This window comes from Lepisma saccharinum, chromosome 3 (genome assembly GCF_977018435.1).
Source record: "Lepisma saccharinum chromosome 3, izLepSacc3.1, whole genome shotgun sequence".
NCBI classification, from domain to species: Eukaryota; Metazoa; Arthropoda; class Insecta; order Zygentoma; family Lepismatidae; genus Lepisma; species Lepisma saccharinum.
The window spans coordinates 104,681,289-104,695,830 of NC_139231.1; the positions used below are offsets into that span (position 1 = coordinate 104,681,289).

General features: G+C 39.9%; 1 protein-coding gene across 13 annotated transcripts in view; it reads right to left on the reverse strand.

Moving 5' to 3' along the window:
- Positions 1 to 14,542, reverse strand: part of Liprin-alpha (PTPRF interacting protein alpha) — a 575,925-nt gene that overhangs the window by 181,362 nt on the left and 380,021 nt on the right. The window contains exon 1 of one of the 13 annotated variants that reach the window (XM_083119081.1): positions 13,004 to 13,942. The exons of the other annotated variants lie outside the window; for them this stretch is intronic. Coding sequence (XP_082975207.1) covers positions 13,004 to 13,213 — 210 coding nt within the window. The 5' untranslated portion in view covers positions 13,214 to 13,942. Of the gene's footprint in view, positions 1 to 13,003; positions 13,943 to 14,542 lie in introns of those variants that run through there. 13 annotated transcript variants of the gene reach the window in all.

The window sequence follows — 14,542 nt, forward strand, 5'->3', positions numbered from 1 at the left end:
ATACACACTTCTACAGTAATAGCGTGACATGTGCGGTACCGGCGATTGTACTTATCTGAAAATTCAAGTGGAGGAACATTGGAGCAAGGAAAAAATACAGATACTTATTTCCACACAAGCTATAGTCCAAATCAATCGACGAAGGAACGAAAAATAACGCCCGTTTGTAACTGACGTAGTTTACGTAAGATGGCACTTGCAATGCCCTTCCAGCAAGTACACAATGGAACAAAAGTCCGAAGGCGATTCCAATCCCGAAATTCCGGTAGCAGACGAATTACAACCCTCCTCGCAGTTAGTTCAAGCACCATGAATCATGCTCGATAACTGTGCTGCAGAGGATTATGGGTAATGAAAACAGGGCCTCTAACTACTCGGGGAGTTCAGCAACGAGGCAGGGCGACATTAGCGTTCGCGATATCTGCATGTACCAATAATTAATACCAATGGGCCATACGAGCGAAACTACCATGCGATGCCAAACGCACCCAGTTTCGTTGGTGTTTACGAACACGGCGGATTATTAAAAACAAACGTGAGTACAAAAATTCATTTGTTTTATTACATCGTGGCCGAGCGCATCCGTATCCTATTCTGTGAATCTCTCGAAAATATGCTCACCAAATCTGACATTCGCGAAGGCAACACTGAGAAGAATATAATCGTGATGATACTTTCAGATTCGTTGCACTTCTATATGTTCACCTTTCATCCAACTTGTGACTATTTTAAAGCAGCAACAATACGATGTACACGAGTTTGCTTTAACTAAGTTGAAGGATTATATGCTTGACGTCATTTGCTGATACGATCAGGTCAATCTTGAAGGGGATGAAATAACGCAGAATGGATTGATGACTTTCAAAATAATGAGCACATCAGAACATTGGCTCTTTGTGGCTTCACGTGACACGAGAAAACGCCTACGAAAAACTATGGAGAAGGCTCTTACAACTACATGTCCATCAAATGGTTTCGGAATTGAAGAATTTCGAAAAAGCGTCTACGTTTCGTACATTCAGCAAATTTTTCGAAGTATTGGTTGATTGATTTATTTTACTGCGCTTTTCTGCCACGTTCGGCTAAACGCGAAGATGAGCATGAATGGTGATAAAATTAGATGGATGAAGAGACAAGGATAGCACACAATATGAGTCCCACGGAGGATTATGCTGACTGTGAGTCCCGACGCCAGAGCCTCGCTAGTTTGCAAAACGCAGTCCAGGGCGTACTACATGGAAGGGAGGTTGACATTTAGCTGTCTGCGCCAGATGTTCTTGTTACTTTACAGAGTACCCACAAATGTTACGTGTAAGCGAAGAAGCAGAGGTGAATTTGAAACAAGTCTTCCGACATTCGCTGCATATATCCTAGGAATGTAAAAGAGAAACATTTTGAATTGCAAGTCGCAACTTCGCAGAGGAAAATCTTCAACAAACTAAGATTGTTTTTCCCCCGGATCCAAACAAAATTGCTTCACCCATTGTAATTTTAATGGGGCACGGAGGAAGCTCATTTGCGAGTGTACGTCACCTGGTGAATATTTCAGTCGGAATTTAATGGTTCGTTCCTCTGGCAACTGGCTCGCCTTCTCCTTGGAGAGATGTAAACCCAGATTCCAAGAGGAGAACATCCATCGGCAATCTGAGGAGGAGTCGGCGGCGCGAAACGGAAAGAGTGTCCGTCGGGCTCCTGGGAATCGGCCCCCAGCTTCCGAAAATACAAGGCGGCCGGAAAAATCCTTCAAATCTACAACGGCGTCGAATTCCAGAAACCATTCCCTGTCCAGTTTAGGGGGAACAGGTACTCTATGTGCGGCAAATTTTCAATATGTACATACATCTCTTTACATGTATACGTACATGCCTCAATGCTTTTCGCGGGGTCTAAATCGTATGTACTTACTATTTTTGAGCTTATATATAAACACATCTTAATCACGACATTTCAGACACACAATACGCGGTCATGAGCTATTACTGCATCGAAACAAGTTTTGCTTCTGTCGTACGACACTTTTCTGCATCACGAAATGCACGTATAATCTAATCTAATTCAACAGTTGACAGCAAACCGACGTGAATATTTCAAGATAAATACATGCGTGCTCGATTTTACTTTTTGTTACACGGTACATAATGGAAAAATAAAACTTTATTTATTTATTTATTTACGACTTTGTCGTAAATAAATCGTGTTCTTTATCGTGGAACACAGACTCGATGTAGTTAAGTCAGAACAATACATTGCGTACAATTAACACGCGACTGAACGCTAATCGATGCAAGATGTTTTCTGGGTCAGCTCGCCAGTACATGCCGCCTACGTACGGATGCACACAATTGAAAGCGAGTGTTACCACACACCCACGGAACCGCACAGGCTTTATTTAGGTTCTTGACATGTTGTATAATGAGAAGAAAAATTGATTTCTACATTCTTATTCAGATGGAACATTTGATAGGGTCACGGCGTTAATGAATGTTGAGAGATTTCACACCGAAGCGACAAACGACACACGACAGATGACAAGCGAAACGTATTACATACAAGAAAATTCACAAATTAGCTGCTTGGTTTGAAAACTCTCCCGATCCACACGAGTTAAATTTTCAGAAAATGCGAAAAACTGTACCTAATAAACCGTGCAATGCAAGTGTATCGTTATTAATTTTTCATGTTCCACGTATGGAAGTTTTTTTTTCGTCTTGCATGAGTCTTGGTTCAAAAACAGGCAAACTAAAAGGGGATATTGATTGGATATGGCTGATTTTATTTTCAAATTGAACTATGAATGTTTGATGTGAGGTTTTATTATAAATAAGAAAGGGTAAAGAAACTTAATTTGTCTACATGCGTAGAACTAGGTTTATTACCTAAATAATGAATAGTATGTACTTATAATTATTATTGGTATAAAACATTATTCCTTCTCCAAATTGAAACACGATGAAATAACTCAATTTAGGGATTGGTTAGGTCATCCAATAGCGTGTACTGATTGGACGGGGGATGTGGGATGTTTTGATTGTTAAAATAATGTAATGTGTCGTGGACATGGTAGTCATTTAAACTAAGCTCCGTTTTCAACATTAATTTCAACAAGAATGTGGCTGTAGGTGAAGGAAAATTATGCAATATGTTAATTCCTAGTTCGTAGGAGTATAACATTCAAATTTACTCTCATTAAGATCCTAGGCTCCAGATGTTCACGACTTACTGCACCTTCCTGTTCACAGCAAAAGCAAATGGAACAGTCCAAAACCAACCACCTCGGTGGAAACAACAGACGAATCTTTATACATAAGGGTCCGCGGCCTACCACTGTAGAGCCAAGGTATTTCCCATAAAAAAAAAAATCCCGAGTCCTTACGATTGGATTCTCCCAACAGGAATATTCAATATTCATGAATTCTGCATTTTAAAGTCCTCACTTAGGAGTCCCTGCCTCATGAGCTTGGGCCACTTCCGATTCTCATTACAAGCAGCGCTCCCCGATTCTCCGAATCCCAGTTATTCTTCGTTATCCCCGCTCCGGAGAGGGACTCGGATCCCGCGGGACCCCCAGCAGCAGGGAAGTTGCGTCGGGTAATTGAAGGGTGGGCGGGAGATAAGGAACGTATAAAGGGCAGCGATAGGAACGGACGTGAAAATCCCACATAAGGAAACGCCGGGGAGATAAGGAAGAAATGGTTAAAGATCGCTTAAGGGAATACATCGATAGCACAAGAAGGCTTTGAGAAAGGGGCGAAAGTTGGAGCAGAAGAAAAAACTAGCGGTGATGAGAGGGTGATTTATTTCTGGCACGATCAGCATGTACAATGAGATGCATAAGTATTACCGAGCAAATTGTCTATTGCCATGTTAACTCTCCTTGTTTTACGCAATGAGAGCTTCAAGAATTGAAACAAAACGCCAAACAAGCTGTTGACAACCTTTGCGCAAACATACGTAAGAATCTATTCCATAACAACACGTAGGATAGAAGAGAAAAATTGAAGAAATTAATCATTGACAATTCGCCGAGCGATACTTGTGGATCCCTCTGTACCAGATTCAAAATTATTCTGGGCTACAAATATTTTTTCATTCACATAAAACATTCATCCCTTTTAAATGTGGAATCCATTTATAAACCTGAGTTGCAGTTTCGATTCCCACATTTTCAGCGGTTCTAATCCAACAAACTGTAGTTTCAAGCCTACATATAGGCGAACATGAACTCCGTCAAACTCTCAAATTCTTACACCCCTAACAGCATGTAAAGAAGGCGAGAGAGAGAGAGAGAGAGAGAGAGAGAGAGAGAGAGAGAGAGAGAGAGAGAGAGAGAGAGAGAGAATGCACCCAACTTCACTATCGACCAGGTAGCGCAATCATGCAAAAATTAAAGTGAAATCCGATAAGCTATAACACTTGTAGCGTCTGTAAAAAATAGGGATCTAAACGCAAAAGAAAACTGAAAATTTCAATCGTGTAAATTAGTACAAAAAAAAAAAGATTTCAAACATGTTTATTTCTACTCTGACAAGAACCTCTTCAGTAGAGAACAGTCTGTTTTGGAATTATATTTGGCCTTATTGCAAAACATCTGCATAATCAATACCGGCACAAGGGCAAAAACAAATTTATCAATAATAATTACGAACAAAATACTCACTTATTCAAGCAGCACCAGCAAAACTACAAATAATGCTCTTTACAATAAGCTACAATACAATTTCACGCAATACGGTGCATTGCTATACGAATATAATTCCTCGTGAAGCATGACAGTGGTTGGGGGCACACAAAATCAAACCGAATTACCAACAAAAAAAAAAAAACACATATGAACTTTTATTGGAGCAGGAAAACGTTTCATGCTAAGCCCACAGATTACACGAAACAAAATGAACCAATAAAGCTTTAAAAGTTACCAGTAGAGAGAGAAATTCCATTTCACACAGTTATGTCACAGACAAAAAGTGTCAAGCGTTGTCGGAATAACAGATAGAAATAAACATGGAATTATACCGTGCGTCCATTTCGATCTGCAGCCGAGAGATCGGGAGAAACGTGGCGGGCGGCGCTGACGGAGATGCCGACATTTGAGGCCTGTAATGCCCGATTATTTTTGTGGACATCTTGCAAAACGAGCACTAACCTGTGTTATAACACGCAAAAGTTCTTCTGTAATTCTTCCAAGTTCCACCCTTATATACACAAATAAATACGCTTTAGAAATTATATTAAGAGCCACAGATAATACTCTGTAAAACATTTTAATCATAGTTTTGACCAGTAACGTCCTGCTTAAGTTTATATCCTTGAAAGAGTTTTGTGTCGATGGGGATCGTTTGGAGGTTTCGAATGTGCAACACTGTATCAAGATTACGCTGCAGACGAACCGTTAAAAGCTAATGGTGTTCGTGAGCTTCCTTGCAATCCGAAATCTCCTAGCTCAAGTTTTTTATTCCTTCGCGACTACAGAGCTGTGAATATAGTGGCAGGCAGATGTAAACCAAGAGCGTGTTAATTTCGTACTGTGCATAAGAGTGTTATTCTTGGTTACTTGCCGTTACTTGTTTGTGTTATTGCAGTGTGTATGTGTGTTGTGTCAGTCAGACGTTTGGAATGCCAGCCGCAAGGTTCACGTTAGAACAAAGAATTTTTATGTATGACACTTACGTGAAAACAGACTCGTGTCGAGACGTGTGTAGGTGGACATCACTTTGAACAACTCTTATAACACAGGTTAGTGCTAGTTTTGCAATATTTATATAAATGTCTGCATATGTCCACAAAAATATGCGGGCATTACAGGCCGCAAATGTCGGCACCTCCGTCAGCGCCGCCCGCCACGTTTCTCCCGATCTCTCGGCTGCAGATCGAAATGGACGCACGGTACATTGCTAGATGCTATAGAAAACTGAACATTTGCACCAACAAAAGCATGATTTTGTATCCCAAATGGGCCCTATCAGGATAATGTGATGCCTGAAGCAAATGTTGATGATAAATCATGAGATGAAAGTTCTATGTTGTGATCATTTTATTCTCACAATTTTCATTTCTATTAAATATGTGCCCCCCCCCTCCTTTGCACGAAAAAAAAAATAGTAACACCAAAACAAAAAATACTCGTTGGTGACCATACAATTTCTTATACAGGCAATAAATCAATTAATGTTCATTAACAACTTTTTAAAAGGTTCTGATCTAATCGGGACGATTAGTTTAGCGTTAAAAGTACCACATTTAGTAAAGACTAACATGAATTTTTGCTATTGATTCCCTAAAAGTTAAAAGAAAGGTTTTTTTTAATTTATTTAGCAAATAATGTCAAATGCAACATGAGGGCATTTTAAATTGGATAGGGATATGACAAATAACGAAACAAAAATTACGTGTAGAAGATTGACTTGCATATTCTTACACAACAGCCTTGTAAAAACGTGTTTGATTTGAATATATAAGTCAATATGATTTAGTAGATCATTGTATTAACTTAGTAATCAATGAAATGGAAAACGGTTGGCGAGGCATAACCTTGGCTTTGGATAGGTGAAAAGATGGGTGCTTCAGTTATTGCGTGAAGGCAATCGGCAGTAAATTTCCTGGATATGTTCTTACTATTTTATGTAAGACATATGATTGGATTTCTCGTGTGCAAAACCCAGGTTGCGGTTAAATTACTGCAGAGAGAAGAATAGAATGGAGAAAATGATCTGTTTATTAAACGAATCAACCCAAGTACTAAACTCTTGTAATACAATCTTCAAACTGGTACCGCCACCATCATATACCATTTTAATGGGACAGGAGGGTAGAGAACGAAATAATTTGCCTTTACATAACGTATTCACGGACGTGTCCGTTTCTACGTCTTGTTTACAGGTATCACAAAAACTCCAGAATTACAAACGTGAAAGCACTAAAAACTAGCAAAATATGCCTGAAAACATGACGTGCGCTAAAATATGAAAAACAAAAATGGAACAGAAATTGTGGCATAAATTATTATTCTGCTGTCCCGTAGAAAGGAAAGCTAAAGCAAAAGTGATACAGATGCAAGACACAATATACAGGGTGATTTTTTTAAAACTCATGGTTTTCTTTGTTGTGTAAAATTTGTAAATGAAGTATTATTTCCATGCGGTTTGTGGCACATGAATAAGGAAGGATGGGAGATTTATTGGAGTATGTTTACCGGTTTATATGCATCCCGGGTAATATCGCCCACGCCTCAACAAAAACAGCAAATATTCACCAGTGTACCCTAAAATAACATTGAAGTATTGGATTTTTGCTAAACTGAATTAATGAAAATGAGTTGTTGTTTTTTTGTAATCACTCCAACATAAATAAAACATAAAAATTATGGCACAGACATATGACATAACATCTCACCTTTAAAGAAGGTGCTGAAAGTGTCGACCTCCTTCCTGTAAACAAAGTCGAACACGCCGTTCCATGTTAAGGGCTGTCCTACATAGTGTTTCTGCGCTAATGTTAGCAATTTCAGTGATAATGTTCTGCTTCAACATTTCCAGGGATGTAGGTAGGATTGTTTGTGTACACACGTCCCTTTAGGAAGCCCCACAGAAAGAAGTCAGGTGAAGGTAAGTCTGGAGACCTCGGAGGCCACAATCCGTTTGAAATAACCCTATTCGCAAAGAAACTTTCAATCAGTGCCATACTGTCATGCGATGTATGGCATGTAGCACCATCCTGTTGAAAATAACCCTGTGTGAGTTCAATGTCGTCCAAACTTTCAACAAATTCCATGAATATTGCCCTGTACCGCTCTGTGTTCACTGTTTCATTGAAGAAGATTGGACCCACTACACGTGATGCTGAGACAGCGCGCCATACTTTCTGTGAGTGCAACGGAATTTCGATTACACTATGTGGATTTTCAGCTGTCCATATCCGTGTATTCTGAGAATTAACATACCCAGAGAGATGAAACCAGGCTTCATCAGTAAACCACGTTATTTTCAGAATATCAGGATTACTACGCACAATAAACATTAAAAACCAATTACAGTAATCTACACGTTTAACTTTATCTGGATCCTTCAATTCTTGAACAGCTGTAATTTTGTACGCCCTTAGTTTCGCAGTTTTCGCTGCCTTTTGACATGTTGAATAGCTATAGCCGGTTTTTTGTGACAAACGACGGAGAGATTTCTTGGGCGACCTCAAGAGTCGAGCACTGACACCTTCCACAACACCTTCCCGCGGGGTCCGATGCTTCCCTGTCTCACTCAGAAGCGATCCTGTTTCTTCCAATTTCTTCACTAGCGACAATATTGTGTTCCTGTCTGGGGCAGAACGTAAGGCAAATTTGTTTCTAAATGCCCTTTGCGTAGCAACAACAGAATCAGTTTTCCAAAAACTTTTCACGATAAACACACGTTCCTGCAAGGAGTACACCATTCTTACTGTGTGTCCTGATCACAATAACGCAAATTTTCAGCACAACAATTACGCAAAAGCACACAACTTTCCAGCACAACAATATAACAGCTCAGTTTTCTGTTATTGTTGACAATGACAACGGTGCTATATACAGGAGGAAACTTAAACCTCCGCACTCCATCCAAACCCCCAGACCATATAGACGCGAAAGGTACACTGGTGAATATTTGCTGTTTTTGTTGAGGCGTGGGCGATATTACCCGGGATGCATATAAACCGGTAAACGTACTCCAATAAATCTCCCATCCTTCTTTATTCATTTGCCACAAACCGCATGGAAATAATACTTCATTTACAAATTTTACACAACAAAGAAAACCATGAGTTTTAAAAAAATCACCCTGTATAAAGTGATAAATTTTTAAAAATATTCAACTAAAATTTTTCAAGATTTACAACAAACTTCTACATTTATCTGTATGCACTGGTCTGTAGGCTCAAAAAGATCTCTTACATTACATGACGTTACATAAGAGACTTTCATGTTGGAAAATTAGAGACGCTTCCATTAATGCAGTGGAAAAATGAAGTAAACATTTCAAAATACAACTTTCCCAATGATAACACTTTCCCAGTATACATCCAAAGTGAGGATGCCAAAATATAGAGACGGACTGGACCTCCATTCCCCCAGTCTCTTGACAGTCCGTTACCCCCGCCCTGTGCTCTTCAATGTAAATGTTACTTTTCAAAATTTAATACGTGTTGGTGGAAGTATAAAAAGTTAGGAAAAGAATATACTTTTGTGAAGTTTGTTTTAGTGAAAAGCAAATGTGAAATTATATAAAAACACAGAACAAAGTAAAAGGAATAGTATATACCAGGACGAAAACAAGTGTGAAGGGGACGTGATTCGCCACCAAAGTATCCCCTCTCGACATTATTCAAGCAGTTTGGCATTGTCTTTGTTCATCCTTGCATGGTATGCAACACGCCAATTCTATGTATAACACAGGTTGCCTGACTGCCAGGGCCTGTTTGCATTTCAAGTACAACCCGCTTCTCCTAGTGACCATACAACAATCTGACTGAAACTGGAAATACCATACTGCATGAATTTTGAATGTTCCCTTGCTGCCTGTCGAATCAAATTCCAACATCGTAACGAAATGGTGCGAAAATTTCTTGTTATACTGATAAGGGCGAGAAGGTTATAACGAACAAAGAAAACAGTGTTAAGTGTCTGCGTATTCACACTGTTTTCACGAACCAGCAGCCACTCTCTTTGGCAGCACCTTTCGAACTTCATTAGGGTACCTCTAATGGCGTCTCCTGCTTCCCAGTATATCATCATCTCGAGGCCGAGCGCCAAATTTCCATACATTTCGCGTTGTGCGGCGAGTCTAACTATTTCCCCGGAGAGCTGTAATTCTTTGGAGCGGCGCTGTCGTCCCAGAGGCTAATTTTCCACTAGGAAAATCGAGCGAGCGCCTCGTTTGCTGCCTCCTTCAAGACAAGAGGGAAAGAATTAGCAACCGGCGTCTCAAACGGAAGTTCATCTGGGCGTAACGAACGGAAAAAGGGGAGGGGGACACAGAAATACCTTAAGTAACTTACTTTCAGATTTACTTTGGGTTTGCTCAATCCATGTTGTGGAGCGGCGTTCTTCAAAGTGTGGTCCTAGTTTTGTGAAATTTTCGTTTAAGATGTGTGTGTGTGTGGGGGGGGGGGGTCCGAGAAACCACCTTCCGTTTGGTGTTGCTCACACGAAATATATTGGCAGCAGTTACTGGTTAGTACGTAAATATCCCACAAATATTTTTCTCAGTTCGCTACTTAAAATCTGAAGAATTTAATACAGAGTGTCCCAGAAGATGTGTAACCAAGAATTAAATTATCAGTAAACTTTTAACATAAATGATACAAAGACTTCAGTAAACTTTTAACATAAATGATACAAAGACTCAAATAGTGTTGTTGGAGACATTCACACGGAGATACGCCAGGCGAACGTGGGAACCAGGCAACGAGATGAATTCACCTTTGTGGACTTTTGTTATGAAGAGAACCCCTGATCAGTGCTGCTACAATCTAAGAGCATAATTACCATTTCCCTTTTGGTATATTAATTCCCGTCATCTTGGAAACAATAACAGCATATGAAGATTATTGATATCACTTTAGGAAAAATTAAAAAAAAACCTAAACAAATTACAACAGTTACTATTAATTAGGCTCAGACTAGTTGTGTTGTTATAATTTTAGAACTAGGATAAATTGAAGGTATTAACTGCTCCCAAGCCAAATTTAAATAATTATGCGTTTTTGAAGGGAGTAATTTTAATTTGCATGACTGAAGAAGGAAACTTTAATTCACATTCGAAAGAGCTGGAATCAAATGTGCGAGGCTGGTACCTTCAATTTTTCCTGCAATTTTGTTATTTTCCTTAAAATTTCTCATTTACCTGTTGACTTAAAATTTTACTTCATTTCCCCTTCATGTGGCAGCCATGTCCCGGACATTTAGAGCACCATCATTTACGTTTAACCTTTTTCCACGCTCAGGTTATTATATTATAGTGTTAGTAATCTGTGAATTGCGCGAATTAGTCGTCGTCCCTACACTCTTAAATATTTTATGCCAGGATTCACAATTGTTTGTTCATCCGGGTTCATCATCGGGTATTCATCCAATGTATCGGAATCATAAGCGCTCTGCAGATGTAGTGTTTATTTACAAGATAGCTGATCGTACACTCCCATTCACATCAAGTGGCACATACTCCAAGTGTTCAACTCTATTGAGTGCACCGCTTTATGTGGAAAGGAGTGTACATCGCCGGTATAGTCTGCTGCCTGAAGATGGCGAGATATTAAGAAGGTAGGCCGAAAAAGAGCAAAGGGAGAGGACTGGGGCTGATCCGACGTTGTGAGGCATCAGGAATAGTGAGCGAAGAAACTACTCTTCTTCAATCGGGAAAATCGATAGGAATGTCGACTGTTCGTCATTTGTAGAGCATTCTAGTTATGAATATTGGAACACTAGGATGAACGCAGAAACTGAATAAGCCTGTATCAACCGTGGAACACTTCACGTCAATACGAAGCCCGTGCAAGGTTCAGCGATTCACAGGAAGCCTGTGGGGGTCATAGATAAAAAGCTGCCGTAGCTCCTCCGAGTTCATCCGCCACTCCCTCTGGAGCAGATTCAAACTCCCCTTCCTCCAGGAGGCTATTAGGGTTCGCTGCCAGGAGGATCTGGGAGTGTGAAAAGACTCCCTCTGCCTCATTTCGGCACCGACGGCTCGATATGAACTCTTGAAAATTGGTTATAATGTTGAGAACATCTCAAGCGCTGGAGGGAGAGAAACGTTCTCCTCTTTCCAGCGAAGGAGTCAATAAGTGAGCACAGAGTTCGAGACAAGAAAAATACATTTTACTGTTTGTCCAGAAAGATTGAAGATAATATTTTCAAGAACAGACTGAAGATGTTGCTCTGGAGTAACTCGGAGCGTGTGTTAAGTTAACTTTAATCTCATAGAGGCTAATCGAGACTTAATCAACCGTTTAAAGTGCGAAGCGAACCACTGTGCAATTCACCCCATTGAGAATGGAACCGAGGACCTTTTGATTACAAATGACATAACTATTGCAATCTGATCACACTCTTAACAGCATTTTGGGCATGACTTAATAATATAGAACTTTTGATGCTTTTATTTACATTACAGGTTAAGCCAATACTTATTCAGAAATTTTAATAAGGAAATAACGATACAAAAAGCACTCTAAATGTCTACGTTGGGAAATCTGAAGACGTTTGACAAACTCGATGAACTATAACAACGCACCTCACTTTGCGTGTTCGCATGTGTGTATAAGCGGACAAGGGGAAACTTTGTTGATATTCAATAGATCAAAATATTCTTTGAATAACCTGGCCTGGTAATGTAGTTTCAGCGAAACCAAGTGAGATTTCACACATTATTAAATTGAGTATTTGTGTACCTTACCTTGTATACTTTGTGCATAAGAAGTTCTAAACAACACTGCATTTTCCACCTCAAACGTGGCGCTATACTTCACGTACAAATGCGATCTTTAGCAATTTTGCGCATTCGAAATGGTCTCGAGCACATATTCTCAAAACTGTGAACCTTTCCATTTTCCAAAAACAAAACATACACAGTGAAATGACATTTGAATGGAATGTTCAGAGCCATTTTCCTCATGAAATGGCTTGGAAATCAGAATAATAGAGTCTATTTACAAACATGAAAAGACCGGCTTTGTGTTAACAGCCGAAATTACCTGACATTACCATGCATTATCCCGAACAAATTAAATGAACCCAAAGCAATTTCGTTCTTTCCATCACGTACATTACAGGTTAATTAAAGTTCCACGAACGAAACAGTCCACAATATGTATAAATATGGCAGAAAATTGAGTCAGCAGTAGTTTAGAGGAAGCATAATTCAAGTTAAATATAAAATTTGATTAAAATTTCACACTATTCGTTTAAGCGTACTGGAAACAGGATAAATTATAACATAAGCGCTAAAAATATATGTTAAATGTCAGTTAAATGCCACTGTACCTGTAGAAGGACCAAATGGACAATGCAACTGCAGGTCTTGACCCCGTTCTTGGGGCTGCCTGTTCCATGCGGACCTGACGCAAGCTGAACCAGTTGCTTGAGGACAGCTTCCATGATGGGAGGGGCCTGGGATCCTCCCGTGCACACCGCCTGCAGAAGTCCAAGGAGGCTTCCCTCCCTAGAGTACCTCACTGTGTCTATGTTCTGCATCGCACCTCACTCAGTGCCACGTGACACTTGCTTCATCTTCACACACGCGCAAGAACCTCTGCCCGACACTCGATCCTTAAGCACAATTGAAGCGAAGTGTTTTAGTCTTGTCAGTTAGCGAGAAGCTAAAAAGGTGTAACATGAAAGCGGCGACATTGCCGGGAAGCTTAGAAAAGAAACACGCATGAACTGAGCTAAATCTTCTCACAAGCTAATCACATCTTGAATACTGTCTACGTACACATTTCGATGTAAGTTCAGGACGAAGCTGATAGGACGATGAGCTGTTTACTACCGACGACAAGCATTGCAGCCGCTGCTGCGAAAGCTCCACAAATCAGCAAACATCTCAGCAAAACATGGGTGGTTTCAGTAGAGGATACGCCGACGCTGTACTAATACAGAACCAGGATTTTGTCTTTCTTGGACGAACTCGGTGGACGATTCTGAGCTTGGGCGCAGAAGTAAACAGAATTGAGCCGCATGGTACAAGAGGCTGCTGACGCACACTGTTGGTGTCCTGGAAGCCTTAGGACAAGCATTCTTTGGAGACATCTTCCTTTGTTCGACGCAGTTTTCTATTTTGAGAAGTTTTTCAAAGAAGCCATTACGAAACTTTTCGTTTCTTCTAACCATCATACAACGGAATTTACGAAGACATTTTGCAAATGTGTTCAGAATTCGCGAGCTAGTTCCTTAAAATATCCAGCATTTGCTACTTTGTACATCTTTCAGACCCATTCTTCTATCCTGAACAAAGAAAGGGGAAAACTTTATCAGAGGCAGTGGCTGATAGAATTGTAACTATTACTTTGTTTCTGTCCACCTACAGTAATACCACAGTTTAACTTGAGGTTTTAACGGACCATTGTTGCGGAGTAAAGAATACAGTTATCACAAATGATGACTTAATTTTGAAAGTGAAATATTCTCCTAGGGAGGCAGGTAAAAAAGGAAGAGTGCTGTACTACATTAACTTATTGTTTGAGAGGGGGAGGGATCAAGATCGCATCATTATATCTTAATTCACAGACACACACGCACACACACATTGCTATACAAGCTAAAAAAAATCAGTTGACACCAGGTACTGTCCTTTACATTGCAGTGTCTCTCTTAAGACCGGTCACAAAAAAGTAGTCAACTAAATAGAATCTATGGAGTAAGGTAGTGTAATCCCTCGATGGAATTATTTCCAACTTCAGCAATGCTACATATAGGGTTCTCCTAATATAATTTACACTTGGCGTACATTCAGAATACATCTCCATGCCAGAACTCTTCATTGTTCCTAGCCCCAAAACTCTTTTCTTAAAAAGAAAACACGTT